This window comes from Eretmochelys imbricata, chromosome 5 (assembly GCF_965152235.1).
Source record: "Eretmochelys imbricata isolate rEreImb1 chromosome 5, rEreImb1.hap1, whole genome shotgun sequence".
Classification (NCBI taxonomy): Eukaryota; Metazoa; Chordata; order Testudines; family Cheloniidae; genus Eretmochelys; species Eretmochelys imbricata.
The window spans coordinates 70,304,498-70,320,450 of NC_135576.1; the positions used below are offsets into that span (position 1 = coordinate 70,304,498).

The following is a 15,953-nucleotide window of genomic DNA, read 5'->3' on the forward strand; positions in this document are numbered from 1 at the left end:
TCCTAACCAATCAAAATATCTAATTTAAAAAATATAATTTATACAAGCTAAGCATGATCTTTCCATTAGCTGTAGTGGAGGACATGCGTAGACCCTAATTATCAAACTGATGTTTTAAAATTCTGTTAGAGTGGTGAAATAAATGCTTGGGGTTTTCTGTCTTTGGATTTTACAGGTAAATTCTGCTTTAACTTTTAGGGAACTTTCACATAAATGGAGCCTCAGACAAATAGGAGGACACCTTCTACTGAAAAGGTAAGTGTGGCTCTTGCTAAAAACTGATAGTACTCTTATGATAAGATGTGTATATATAAACATATGTTCTTAGGATAGAAGACCAAAGAATGCCACTACAGAGCCAGCAAGCATGTGGTTGCCAAAAGTTTCAGTGGTGTAATAAGATCACCAATGACATACATAAACTGACTATTCAGCCAACTACCTTATGGACCTAGATAGAGATCAATCCAGGTGGCATTCAGTCTGCAAGGAGGCTTTGAGATTTGCCAGGATGATGATGGTAGTTTTGTGGATTTTCAAAAGGTGCTCTTCGCTGCAAATGAGAAATTCAGATTATGTGTGGATGGTCCCAAATAAGCTGTGTAAGGCTACATCTTCACTGCACTCCACTGGCAGTGGCACGTAGGGTATGTGTAGGTACACGCAACATTAAAAAGCAGTCTGCATCCACACTGCTATGTATTGCTGTGTGTCAATGAAAAGCTCTGGTGTGGGGAGCTGCTGGAGCTTGTCCCTACTGCCAGAGTCTTTCACTGCGCTGGAGGCAGCAGGACAGGGAGGCACTGCTTGGGTGAGTAGGGTATATACCCAGGTACATATCCACAGGGTTCAGTCATGTCCTTACTCTACTTGCACAAGCAGTGCCTCACCTTCTACAATGCTGTGTATAACTGTTGGGGACAGGGGCATATAGTGTATGTACTATACATGCCACTGAAAGTTGTGTGCAGTGTAGGTGTACCGTAAGAAATACACACAGAACATTGTAGGAATTTAATTATTCCTTCTTAAAGTTCCTAATCTGATCCATGGCCTATGGTTATTTGTGGCCCTTAGCAAATCATAGAATATCAGGGTTGGAAGGGACCTCAGGAAGTCATCTAGTCCAACCCCCTGCTCAAAAGCAGGACCAATCCCCAATTAAATCATCCCAGCCAGGGCTTTGTCAAGCCTGACCTTAAAAACTTGTAAGGAAGGAGATTCCACCACCTCCTTAGGCAACGCATTCCAGTGTTTCACGACCCTCCTAGTGAAAAAGTTTTTCCTAATATCCAACCTAAACCTCCCCCACTGCAACTTGAGACCATTATTCCTTGTCCTGTCCTCTTCTACCACTGAGAATAGTCTAGAACCATCCTCTCTGGAACCACCTCTCAGGTAGCTGAAAGCAGCTATCAAATCCCCCCTCATTCTTCTCTTCTGCAGACTAAACAATCCCAGTTCCCTCAGCCTCTCCTCATAAGTCATGTGTTCCAGACCCCTAATCATTTTTGTTGCCCTTCGCTGGACTCTTTTCAATTTATCCACATCCTTCTTGTAGTGTGGGGCCCAAAACTGGACACAGTACTCCAGATGAGGCCTCACCAATGTCGAGTAGAGGGGGACGATCACATCCCTCGATCTCCTCGCTATGCCCCTACTTATACATCCCAAAATGCCATTGGCTTTCTTGGCAACAAGGGCACACTGCTGACTGATATCCAGCTTCTCGTCCACTGTCACCCCTAGGTCCTTTTCCGCAGAACTGCTGCCTAGCCATTCGGTCCCTAGTTTGTAGCTGTGCATTGGGTTCTTCCGTCCTAAGTGCAGGACCCTGCACTTATCCTTATTGAACCTCATCAGATTTCTTTTGGCCCAATCCTCCAATTTGTCTAGGTCCCTCTGTATCCTATCCCTGCCCTCCAGCGTATCTACCACTCCTCCCAGTTTAGTATCATCCGCAAATTTGCTGAGAGTGCAATCCATACCATCTTCCAGATCATTTATGAAGATATTGAACAAAACCGGCCCCAGGACCGACCCCTGGGGCACTCCACTTGACACCGGCTGCCAACTAGACATGGAGCCATTGATCACTACCCGTTGAGCCCGACAATCTAGCCAACTTTCTACCCACCTTATAGTGCATTCATCCAGCCCATACTTCTTTAACTTGCTGACAAGAATACTGTGGGAGACCGTGTCAAAAGCTTTGCTAAAGTCAAGGAACAATACATCCACTGCTTTCCATTCATCCACAGAACCAGTAATCTCATCATAGAAGGCGATTAGATTAGTCAGGCATGACCTTCCCTTGGTGAATCCATGCTGACTGTTCCTGATCACTTTCCTCTCATGTAAGTGCTTCAGGATTGATTCTTTGAGGACCTGCTCCATGATTTTTCCGGGGACTGAAGTGAGGCTGACTGGTCTGTAGTTCCCAGGATCCTCCTTCTTCCCTTTTTTAAAGATTGGCACTACATTAGCCTTTTTCCAGTCATCCGGGACTTCCCCCATTCGCCACAAGTTTTCAAAGATAATGGCCAATGGCTCTGCAATCACAGCTGCCAGTTCCTTTAGCACTCTCGGATGCAGCTCATCCAGCCCCATGGACTTGTGCACGTCCAGCTTTTCTAAATAGTCCCTAACCACCTCTTTCTCCACAGAGGGCTGGCCATCTATTCCCCATGTTGTGATGCCCAGCGCAGCAGTCTGGGAGCTGACCTTGTTAGTGAAGACAGAGGCAAAGAAAGCATTGAGTACATTAGCTTTTTCCACATCCTCTGTCACTAGGTTGCCTCCCTCATTCATTAAGGGGCCCACACTTTCTTGGCTTTCTTCTTGTTGCCAACATACCTGAAGAAACCCTTCTTGTTACTCTTGACATCTCTCGCTAGCTGCAGCTCCAGGTGCGATTTGGCCCTCCTGATTTCATTCCTACATGCCCGAGCAATATTTTTATACTCTTCCCTGGTCATATGTCCAACCTTCCACTTCTTGTAAGCTTCTTTTTTATGTTTAAGATCCGCTAGGATTTCACCGTTAAGCCAAGCTGGTCGCCTGCCATATTTACTATTCTTTCGACACATCGGGATGGTTTGTCCATGTAACCTCAACAGGGATTCCTTGAAATACAGCCAGCTCTCCTGGACTCCTTTCCCCTTCATGTTAGTCCCCCTGGGGATCCTACCCATCCGTTCCCTGAGGGAGTCGAAGTCTGCTTTCCTGAAGTCCAGGGCCCGTATCCTGCTGCTTACCTTTCTTCCCTGTGTCAGGATCCTGAACTCAACCAGCTCATGGTCACTGCCTCCCAGATTCCCATCCACTTTTGCTTCCCCTACTAATTCTTCCCGGTTTGTGAGCAGCAGGTCAAGAAAAGCTCCCCCCCTAGTTGGCTCCTCTACCACTTGCACCAGGAAATTGTCCCCTACGCTTTCCAAAAACTTCCTGGATTGTCTATGCACCACTGTATTGCTCTCCCAGCAGATAACAGGAAAATTAAAGTCACCCGTGAGAACCAGGGCATGCGATCTAGTAGCTTCTGCAAGCTGCCAGAAGAAAGCCTCATCCACCTCATCCCCCTGGTCCGGTGGTCTATAGCAGACTCCCACCACTACATCACTCTTGTTGCTCACACTTTTAAACTTAATCCAGAGACACTCAGGTTTTTCTGCAGTTTCGTACCGGAGCTCTGAGCAGTCATACTGCTCCCTTACATACAGTGCTACTCCCCTAACTTTTCTGCCCTGCCTGTCCTTCCTGAACAGTTTATAACCATCCATGACAGTACTCCAGTCATGTGAGTTATCCCACCAATTACAATACAATTACAAATACCAATACAATTTCAAATTACCTTAATTATATAATAAAATGTTCTGTGTGCTCAGTTGTGTTCACCCACATAGAGCCCCACTGATTTAAGGGATCAGAGCCCTAGTGATTCAATTTTGATTTCAGTACAACTTGTTAACTTCTGAATTGGCCACAAAAGGCTAAAATTTTATATTATCAAGAACTTGATTATTTGCGGAACTTCTGACTGAACTTTATTTTGACCTATTTAAAATTGATGTAGAAATTCAATTATAGTTTAGTATCTGATAACTAGTTTCTCTTGGGCATGGCTTCATAACTGTATAAATATGAAGATTTCAGTGACTCAATGTATCCTATGTCTGAGAATATTGATATTTTAGTAATACAATTCATAAACAAAATATTAACCTTTTTATTAATTCCTGCAGCCTAACCTATGTGGTAGCAATGCCTTTTTATTCAGCAAGCCTGGTTGAAACTGTGCAGGTAATTTACCATCTACATGTCTATTACATATAGAAAGATATGCTGTTCTTCTGTTTACAAATAAGAATTTATCTAGAAACTCAGTATTTGACTTTTTTTCTCAGTGGATTTTGATTTACATTACTACGAGTTTCTATACAGTTCTACTGAAGTTTTGGTTTTCCTTTTTAGCTCCGTTTACCTTTTTCTAAACAGTAGTCATATATTTCATTTTAAAAAAATTAAACACTCAGCTTCATTCGTTGACACAGTAGACCAAGTACTTACCGAGATGTAGGGTATTGGCCTATATATCATTAATAGATATCTGCGAGCTCAGTCTACCCTTTTAGCCCAGTATTTACACACACACACACACACACACACACACACACACACACACACACACACACACACACACACACACACGCACACACAAAATTCCCTCTAACAAGTGAGACTTATTGTTTCAAAGAAGCGGATAGGAATCCAAGCTAATTACTAATGGTGCTTCTTGAAATGCTAATAACCTTTACTCTATATCAAGGGTCAGTCTCCCTCTGCAGTGCCCAGTCCCAGAAGACCCCGGTGAGACCAGGATCAGGCAACAAAACCCCCTTCTCAGGGCTGACACAAGACAAATTAACACACACTCTCTTTTTCCCCTCCTCTTAGCTGGGCAGCTCCATCTCTCTGTCTGGGAAAAAGTGGCTCTTCTCTCCTGAGGTCATCTTAGGTTATTCAATGCAAAATGTGAACTCTAGCCTCTTTGGCTGTTTCTCCAACCCTCTTCCCTCTAGAGGTGTAGGGAGTTCCAAGGACCCTTCTCCAAGGCTACTATCTTACCCAATTCCAGGACTGCTCCTCGGAGGCCCTTTTCTTCAAGTTCCTTAAAATACCTCTCCAGTGGGCCTAGGTGCTAGTAAACTTTAAATAAATAAATATATTAGAAATGCAAGTAAGATTTGCCCAGCAAACCCAATTCACAAATTTTAAATTACTCAGGAAACACTTTCCCAGCCACCAGACATCCCTTAAAATACCTTCCCTCAACCAAAATGAATGAGCCTCGCGGTGCACTATGAAGATAAAAAATTAGAACAGTCAGGCCAAGGGAGAAAGTGTTTTGCAGAGTCAGTCTTACAATGACTCAGTTTTGGCCTTTCTAGACCCATTGGTGCTCTTGGACTCCCAGATGACAGCAGTGACTCAGGAATATCTTCAGCTAGCCTCTAGTTGTTCCTTTCAGATATGAACTTCACCATAGTTATTCATGTCTCTGTCACTCCCAGTCTGGACTATTGTAATGTGTTTACTTAGATCTGTTCTTGAAGACCATTTGAAAGCTTTAGCTAGTGCCAAATGCTGCTCCTGTCTTAGGAGCAAGGCAGCCCATTGCAAGCATACAATACCTGGCTGCAAGTTCTTGTGCACTGGCTTGGTCCCTTGGTATATATCAAGGCATAAATGATTCTCTCTAAAACACATAAAGGCATAGTAGGACATGACTATTTCCAAGACAACTCCTCCTGCGGCCACATCGTAGCATTTATGTTCACCTGGAATGCTATTGCTTTCTCTGCTTTCCAAAACTGAAATCCTGGGGATTAGTGGCAAAACAGTTTGGAGTGGAAGGTAATCATCTTTGAAACTCTGCCCTACTTAACAGTTCACCAAAGCCACAGTTTGGCAACATTTGATAATCTTTATAACAATTTTCTTTAAACTTGGTTCGAAATATAAATCACAGTAAGATCTATGTAACCAGCCACATGTGAAGTTTTTAGTTTAAAATGTCAAGCACAAAATTCATCAGAATTTAGAGAAATTTTTTATGCTTTCATAATTTATGTGGCTGCTGGGATTTTTCTCAACTTAAGTTCATGTCTAAGCTTTAAAATCAGACATAGAAATTTCAGTCTAAACAATTTTTATAGTTATGAGCAACAGCAAAAGGGAGATTGGATTGTAAATTAAAACCTAATCTTAACTATAGTTTGCATTATAAAGACACCTATAGTTAATATTTCCGTATATTTTTTACATATGTTTAAGACGGACAGGCATCTCAGAGATTCCTTTGCACAAGAGCAATGGATGGTCTGCCACATAAGAGAAGTAGTTTTAACTCCCAGCTCTTGGTTTTCTTCCCTTGAGCTAGAGAACGTTGTAGAGGAGTGATGTCAGTTCCTTGTGGAATACTCATGCTTTTAGTTCCTCTGGTTAATTTGGGACTGGCATTGATGGATTCCAAAGACAGGACTGTGACAGTGTGGGATATGTCTGTGTCACGTCTGAACCCTATCTTGGGCTATGTCTACACAGCTTACCTTACAATGGTGCGGCTGTGATGCAACAGCTGTGCCGTTGTAAGGTGCACAATGTAGCTACTCTTTGTCACCAGGAGAGAGCTCTGTCCATACCGGCGCCTTTCATCATTAAAAGTCTTGTCATTCAGAGGTGGGGTTTATTTTCAGTGAGCGTCACAGGGAAGGGTGAAACTTGCACATCATTAACTGTGAGCATTGTAGGCACATTGTGTATTATGGTACTTTTAAAGGATAATTGATATGAATTGCCTTTAGTTTATTTCAGTGGGATTTTTGTCAGGAGTTGGGATCAAGTGTCTATCTGCAAGTTTATTGATGATACTCAGCCTACTTAACTATGTGTATCTGAATATTTCAGAGCATAGTCCCTTAACACACAATATGTAAAATTTTTGCCCTTGTTACTGGAAACATTAATGTAAGCTAGTTTTCCTATGAGTAGTAACACTGAAACAATAATGAACTTTTCAGTTTTTTACTCTGAATCAAGAAGAGTTGGAGTGTGTCCTGACAAAAGCCATTAACATGAGCTCCCCTTTGGTATGGCTCTTTAGAAGAGGTATATTAGTGGCAGCTGAGAATTGTTGAGTGTTTAAGGTTCTATATCTTGCTACTGATAACTTTTAATACTATTTTTTGAGTATTTGTTTTTTACACAGCAAGCATTCTTGCAAGAATCCTGCTGCTCACATGTTATCTTCTCTATAGTTCTGCACATAAAATGGCTGTACTTGCATGTCTTAAAGATGGATAACCTGAATTGGATACATTTCTTGTCATCTTAACACTTTTTGGTCTTTTCCATTTTAAACCACATGGTGGCACACTTGACATATAAAATTAAATTTGTAGTTTTGAAGCACTAGAGTCAATTTTGTATGACGAAATGAAGGCTAAGATTTTGTCACAGGTATTTTTAGTAAAAGTCAGGGACAGGTCACGGGCAATAAAGAGAAAGTCACGGAAGCTGTGACCTGTCTCTGACTTTTACTAAAAATACCTGTGACAAAATGGGGATCTGTGAGTGCCCACACTGTCTGCAGCAGGGAAGCTGCATGGTGGCTTCCATGACTTCCACGACCTCTGTGACTAAATCATAGCCTTAAAAATGAACAATGTTTTGATTCTTTTTAGATGAAGTGTCTAATATTCCTTTTAAGAAATGTAAAATTTCCATTGTAAGAGATTAAAAGGAAGCTATTTCAGCTGTTTATTAAAACAAAGCCTTTGCTGATAACTTGAAATTTACCTTTGTAGTTTATTTACCCTAGATGTCTCCATTGTGCTTATCTTGCTATTTTAGCAGATACTTTTCAGTTTAGTATCCTGTTTTCCTTGCTTTACAAATAAAGGAAAAAATGGTATTTGCACTTTTCACAATATAAAATTCTAATGAATTGTGCATGTGTGTTCTATGATGTTTTAAATTTAGTATCAGAACTACTAGGCAGTGCTTGCTTACATACTACATCTACCTCCTGCAGAAAATACTCAATTTAAAATTTTTAACATTTTAATTTTTGCAAGTTTTCAGAAAAGAGAGTACAACAGTCAGGTATAATGCCATATTGAATCATACAAGTTTTTTCATGTATTTTAAATACTACCTCGTCTAGATTACCTAGGTCACAACGGTCTGTAAACCAATCATCTGTTTTAAATGCAAACTTCTAAATTTGTTAATTCACTGTTACTAATAATTATATTTTCACAGGTTTGAATTTACACAGTAATGAAACTCCGATAATTCATCTTGAGTGAGGTTATTAAGCAATTGTTCGTTCATAACAAATATATTCTTTACCCAGATCTATAGAACCACTCCCGCAGCCCATGCCAGTTTGATTTGTATGTTGTCTGGTTACATTATTTGCTTAAAAGCTGATACACTTATACTAGAATTATTTACAGTTTCATTCTCATTACTTCCTTTTTCATAGAGAGATATATCTTATTTTTAGTATTTTCCTTATATTTTATAAATTCCCAACCCCCTAATCAAACATCTGTTATTTCCTTATGTCTTTTTGGTGGGTACATGGTATTTTGCTAGCTCAAGCGTCTGGTACTTCTGGTTAGTAGATAGGTAAAAATATTTTTCTTACTTAATTCTTATTTTCTCTGATAATTCTACAAGTTGGTGTTTTTTCTCTTCTTAGCATAACTGTGAAGCACTATGAGAGAGTCTGACTCATAGGCAACATATAACGCTTTATAAAAGTCTGTTTTATATGTCAGCATTGTTTTTTGCAATTAAATTATCCCTTAAGCTAATCTTAAATGTTTCAGTTTTCAAAATGTTGCTAGAGTAAAACCATGCATACCTTGGATTATTTGTCACTATTGTGCATACAAAGTGTATGTTTGGAGGAAGAAACTAAGTATACCAAAAACCTCCGTGATTATGTACAGCAAGATAACATTATTTTACATTTGAGAAGGATGGGAAGGTAAAAGAAAAAATGTACCAAAATCTGTGTGGTGCTGTTTATTGAAAGATCTTGTATAAAAGATCCATGAAAATCATTTAATTTTAAAAACCTATATTATAGTATACTTAAAACTAAATACAGTACATCAAGGTTGGTAGACAATATTTGACAAATTACCCTAAATGTATTCTGGTGTACAGGTATACTCGCACAATCAACCTCCCCTTTGTTTGTAATTTTCTGGTGGGTAGGCAGTGTAATGAGATTTACAAAAAAGGTTATGAAGGTTCTAACATTGGGCTTAGTGTGGTATAAAGTACTACATGTAATCAGAATGGAACCAGTGCTTTTGGCTTATCAGGACTATCTAGGGATATAATAGGATGTGACAAAAATATGAATAAATAAATATGAAAATAATAACTTAAAATGACCCTTGCAGTTTTTATGGATGGCAGCATGGGTAAAGAGAGCACTATTTTAGGCATCAAGAATTGAATGAAAGACACCACATACACAATTATGAGTCTGTTACCCTTACCATAACCTCTCCTGAATCTTTAGACTCACTTATCTGAATTTTTGTAGTTAAAATTATGTTTGGATTTGCTCTTCATTTTTAACTCATACAAATAAAAAATAGATGATATAGTAAAGACGCACATTTTAATCTGAAAAGTAAAGAAATTCCAAATAAATTGGATTTGTCCTTTCAAGTTTTTTAATAGAATATCCTTGTTTTCATGTAGTTAAATGTTTCTAGGATTCTGTGCTATGAACTAACACCCTTTCTGAATACACTGACTACTGTACATACTCTTAGTTTTGATGGGTTAAAGTACTTAGAAACAAAACAGGTAATTGTAAATTGATATTTTTGTAGGATTTTTTTTACTTAAAAATGAGTTTACATTCTGTAATATGCAGATTTGATCCAATTCAGTAAATCACTGTTGTGGTATCATTATGTATATGCAAGTATCCAATCCACTCAATGTGCAGCAGCAGTCAAAAAAGCAAACAGAATGGCTGCCGTATGAGGAGAGAGTAGTAAAACTGGGAATTGTCAGCTTGGAAAAGAGACGACTTAGGGGGGGATATGATAGAGGTCTATAAAATCATGACTTGTATGGAGAAAGTAAATAAGGAAATGTTATATACTCCTCCTCATAACATAAGAACTAGGGATCACCAAATGAAATTAATAGGCGGCAGGTTTAAAACAAACAAAAGGAAGTATTTCTTCACACAGCACACAGTCAGTCTGTGGAACTCTTTGCCAGAGTATTTTGTGAAGGCCCAGACTATAACAGGGTTCAAAAAAGAACTTCTCAAGTTCATGGAGGATAGGTCCCTCAATACCTATTAGCCAGAATGGGCAGGGATGGTGTCCCTAGCCTCTGTTTGCCAGAAGCTTGGAATGGACGATGGGGAATGGATCACTTGATGATTACTGTTCTGTGCATTCCCTCTGGGGCACCTGGCCTTGGCCACTGTCGGAAGACAGCATACTGGGCTAGATGGACCTTTGGTCCAGTATGATTCTTATATTTATATTTAACTGTCCTTGAAAGGTGAAAAAATACTGCTTTGATTACTGTCTGTGTCTACACTATTTCCCAAACAAGCCAGGCAGATATTAATTGTAACTATTTCATTTTGGTTGTAGAGTGAAATCATTCGAGATAATCCTGGTATTTTGGATTGTGTGAAAGAAGGGATTGGCAGAGTGATTGGCATGGGAGTGCCCCATAGCAAACGGCTCCTCCCCCTTATGGCCTTGACCTTTCCCACTGTTCTACATGGAGTTCTTCATTACATCATCAGTTCCATCGTCCAGAAGTTTGTTCTGCTTGTCATAAAAAGGGAGAATTCCCAGAGCCTTCCTACAGAGGGTTCCAATTCTGTGCAGAGTATGTTGGATGCTTATTTTCCAGAACTTATAGCTAGCTTTGCTGCCAGCCTTTGTGCTGATGTCATGATTTACCCACTGGAGACAGTTTTACACCGCCTTCATATTCAGGGAACACGCACAATAATTGACAATACAGATCTCGGCTATGAAGTGCTTCCAATCAATACTCAGTATGAGGGAATGAGAGACTGCATCAATACTATAAAGCGTGAAGAAGGAATGCTGGGTTTTTATAAAGGGTTTGGAGCTGTTGTTGTACAGTATACACTGCATGTGGCTGTTTTACAGCTCACTAAAATTATTTACTCCACACTGCTTCAAAATGTTGCTTAAAAGTACATTCGTATATTGATTATCATCGGGGACATGATCTGGTCACTTAATTATGGTAAAAAGAGATGGATAGGAAAATGAAATCTAAAAGATGAGAATCTGTAGTAGTGGTTTCTCTTTTTGCAATCTGAAGTGTTCATTTAAAAACTGGAACTTGAATTCCAAAATGTCCTTTTTAAGAACTATTCCATAAAATTAAAACAAGGATTATTGCTAGAATTTGAATATCTTGAAATGTGAAATATTATGTGGAAGAGAATCATAATTTAAAATGGGCAAATTCATATAGAGGATGTATATGATTTATATCATTTCCATATAGATAACCTTTGCGTCTACTTGTAGACTGACATGGAAAATGGCATTTCCAATGGCACTGTTCACATATGCTATATGACTAAAGGACAAATACTCTTTATCATCTTCGGCAATGAATTTCTTCTGATAAAGGGGTTTGGATTCAGAACTTGTATACAAAATATCTGAAGATTTAATGGTCTTTCAAAAACTTGTTTTAACCTTTACTGTTAATGTGGTTAGGTCAGAATGATAACTAAAAAAATCTTGTTCTTCCATATTTTTTTTCCACATTGTTTTCTCAGTTTACAGCTACAAACAAGACTTTCAGTGCTGCAATGTACATCTAGCAGAAAAAAAAATTAAATGTTTTATGCTTTGTACATCACCCATAGCAAATTATTTTGTAATAAGAACTTTGTCATCTTGGTGTGTGCAAGGTGAACTAGAATACACTAGTTAGCTCTCTTCTACAGTTCTGTGAGTGTTACCGGGTAAATAGTGGCTAAAATGTATGGCTTGAATCAAATAAATATGTATATAATTAGCTGACTTTTTTCATATATGCCATTTTTAAAGTCAGATTTCCAACCATAACCACAATCTGAGATATTTGTTTTCTAAGGTATTTTTGCATAAAAGAATAATCATGAGATGTGATTTAGTACCCATGTTCAAATAATACTCTGAAAGCATAAAAAGATTAACTGGTCTTTATTTTCTATAGTTACTCTTCTGTTAGATTACAATCCCGGGAGAGAGATGCAAACATAATGATTTGGTCTTCAGGGTCCTTTGTCTTCCGTAGAGCAGCAGTCTACTTAAGACAGCCTCCACTTATGATTTTGCACTGAAGTCCTTGCTTAAAAATGTGTTTGGTGGATTAAATGTTTGATGGGCAATATTCAGTTTTCACAATTAATATGTAATGTTTGACTACTGAAATTTATTTTTCTTCCTCCCTTCCCCCAACGTCTAAACCAAGATTTTCAGTCTTGAAAAAGTTTTGATCGTTCTGAATTGTTAATTTGCTGCTTGGTTTCCAAAATAGATTTCATGGAGATGTTTAAAAAGAGATGTTTTAACAAGTAAACCAGAGGAGCATGTTAAAAGAAAATCACTTTTAAACAGTATGAAAGGTTGTTGCCTTTCTTATAAATTAACTTTTGTGGTAGATGTCTTTGTATATCTGTGTGAATATGGTAAATTGATGTGTATTTAATTGATCAATCTTAAAATGTACAGTAGTTTTTATTTATGGAAAGTAGTCATGGCAAACTATGAACAGCTTTGACTCAATTGCAATGACTTATGAATTGACATATTTTGAAAATAATTTGGCTTTGTTTACAATTAAACTTATTTTCATGTACTTTAAGCACATAAGTGTTAAAATGGAAAGTATAGTAAACTTGGGACCTGAGACTTTATTCTGAATATTGTTTTTCTGCAAGTTTAGTGTGTAAAATGGGAGCAATCAGATAAAATAGAAATGCAGTGTAACTATTTTGAAAAAATAATTTATCAAAGAGATACCTAAAATGTAGTACATAACTCAGAGCACTGTCTTGTAGGCTTTCCGTATATATATTTATATATATATAAAATGTCTTTTTAAAGTGCTTTAACATTTCAAGGTTCCTTTTTTAAAAGTATTCTATGAATTGAGAAATCTCAATAAAACTCAAGACAGCAACACTGCTCAAACATTCCATTCTTTGTGAATTACTGACATCTTTTTAAAATGCATATCAGCAAAGATTTGCCAATATATCTTAAAAGATAAAGAACTAAAGTCTCAAATCCATATTTAGGTACCTAAATAAAAATATCCTGACTTTCAAAGGTGCTGAGTACCCAAAAGCTGTATTGAAGTAAATTAATCCAATAATTGTGATAATTATACATTTAAATTATTTTCACCAACCAGCCCTCAATATTGTATTTGCATAGCTGGTAAGAACACAAATGATGACTTGTCTCCTTCAGAAAGGGTTAGAATACTTTTCTAGGAGTAAAACTAACAAAAAATATACACGTCTGTTGTTTGTCACACACTGAGAGGTAACAAAGGAAGCATGAAGTAGTCTGAGCTCACAGGTTACTTCCCCTCACAAAATATATGCATAGTTTAGAACTGACTCCAGTGTCAAATTCTCATTTTTGCCTTCATTGCCAACTTTGAGTGACTTGCACACAGACCCACAATTCTTGCCATTGAGCCAAATCCTCAGCTGTTGTAATTCTCTGTGGCACATTGATTTCAAAGAGCATTGTAAACTATACAGCGATTGCCTTGTAATGTGGAAGTTAACTTGCTCTCAGAATACTTCACATTTACTTTGTCATCTTTTCCTCATTTAGAGTGAAAATATTAGGTCTCCACGTGTATTTCTGTAAACTGTTTTACCCCTAGAAAATCTTTTTAACTCTTTCTCACTGGCATCTCTAAAGTCACCATTTGTGTTCATGCCAGCCATTTCAGATTCAGCATGTGCGGGGCTGAGTGGGAAAAGTCATTTTAGCTTTTAATTATCATAATTATTAGATTATTTGCTTACTTGGCTTTGTTAGTCCTGTTTCTCCAATTTTAGACATAAAACTAATCTTAATTTTTGTGAGTGGGCAGCAGTTCTTAAATTTCAGACGTGATTAGCTTAAAACCCTGTCTGTAGATGTCTTCTCCAATGATACCATTTCAAGTTATCTAGGAACTGTTCAATCTTTTCAACTGCAACAGAAAATGAAATTAGAAGGGTGTTGGGTAAATCCAACCAATTTTCCTCTGTTTTCCATTTCAAACTCATCATTCCGATCTTTCACATGCTGTAATTTTATTAATTCTGGTTATTCACATCACTTTCCTTTCAATCACTTTAAAGACAAATGCCAATTTCAAGGAAATATCATCAAAACTAGTGTAAAAGGCTTTGTATATGATTCTCATGTCAATGAATTGTTGTCTATAGGATAGTAGATATACTATCTCTAACCTGCCCATTTTTGGGTAAGGTTATTGACAAGGTGTTGGTGAAGAAATTCTTTCACGGATTTTAAGGACAATAAGGGACCATTATGATCGTCTAGGTTGAATTGCGCATGTGGGCCATACAGTATTATCACCAAGTTATTTCTGTATCAATACCCATAATTTTTAGTTATGATGAAGTATAACTTTTAGCAAGATATCTAATCTTGACTTAAATAATTCAAGTGACAGAATCCACCACATCCTTAGGTAAATTCAATAACCCCCACTGGCAGTATGCACCTTGCTTTTAGTCTGAAATTGTCTAGCTTCAGTTTTCAACTATTGGATCTTGGTATGCCTTTGTTTACTAAATTTAAAAAGCTCACTGTCAGCAGAAATCTGTTCCCTAGTAGGTACCTATAGACTGTGATAGCCACCTCTTAACTTTCTCTTCAATAAACAAAATACATTGTGCTTCTTTAGCCTCTTAATATAAGGGCATGTTTTGCAGACCCTTACTCACTGTAGGGTTTTTTTCTGAACCCTTTCCAACTTCCCAAGAGTAATATCCAGACGAGTACATGTCAATGAAATTAATTTGTCATTTTTGTTCATAATGAAGGACATCCATTGTTCTGAAAAGGTCCTCTCTACATGTCAAAATATATTTAATAAAGTTGTTTGCAGATGTTACGCCATGCATTCTAGTAACCCCAGCACCTACAGTGGTGGTGGCAATGCTTTCTACTTAGCTTTTGTTGGTTTAACTTTGGAAGTAATCTCCTGGGATCAAAATACAGAGCTGTAGCAGTCCAAGAGAGATGCATGAATTCCAAGGGGGAGAGGGTGGATGGGAAGATGATCTTCCTGGCTGTATTTTGTGTTCGTCCCAGAATATGTTCACTTGTATTTTTCCATATTTAATCTGATTTGACTTTCTTCCTGTATATCTGACCTATAGATACCTGTCTGCATCTATTTTCCTCTGATTAAGTGGGTGCTTGACACCCACCCATGTAGTGCCAGTAAACTTAATATGCTCTTTATCTTTTCCTGACCACTATTGAAGATGTTAAATAAAACAGTTCAACACTAATCCCTTCAGCTTCATGCTACATATCCCACAAACTCAACGCAGTTTTTTCACTGCCTGTTGGTCTTACTAGCTGATTTTAGTTTCTGACAAGGCTAGTGTGTAAGCCAAGCCAAATTCATTTTTCAAGGAAGATGTCAGGAAGCGGTAGTATATTAAAATGTTCAATTTAAATAGAAAAACCCAACAACCTGGCTTTAGTAACGTTATTCATTATGTTACTGAGGGATAGCATAGACAGTGCATGTTACAAGACACCTATAACAAAGCTGTTGGCAAGTACTTATTCAAGATAAAA

The 15,953-nt window shown here is 37.9% G+C and overlaps 1 protein-coding gene across 1 annotated transcript in view; it reads left to right on the top strand.

Annotated features, from left to right (window-relative positions):
* The window catches only part of SLC25A46 (solute carrier family 25 member 46), a 39,755-nt gene extending 24,147 nt beyond the window's left edge, over nt 1-15,608 (top strand). Inside the window, exons 6-8 of the mRNA XM_077817305.1 lie at nt 199-255; nt 4,248-4,305; nt 10,716-15,608. Of these exons, the coding sequence (XP_077673431.1) occupies nt 199-255; nt 4,248-4,305; nt 10,716-11,294 (694 nt within the window). The 3' untranslated portion in view covers nt 11,295-15,608. The remainder of the gene's footprint in view (nt 1-198; nt 256-4,247; nt 4,306-10,715) is intronic.
* Nucleotides 15,609-15,953: the final 345 nt, after the last annotated feature.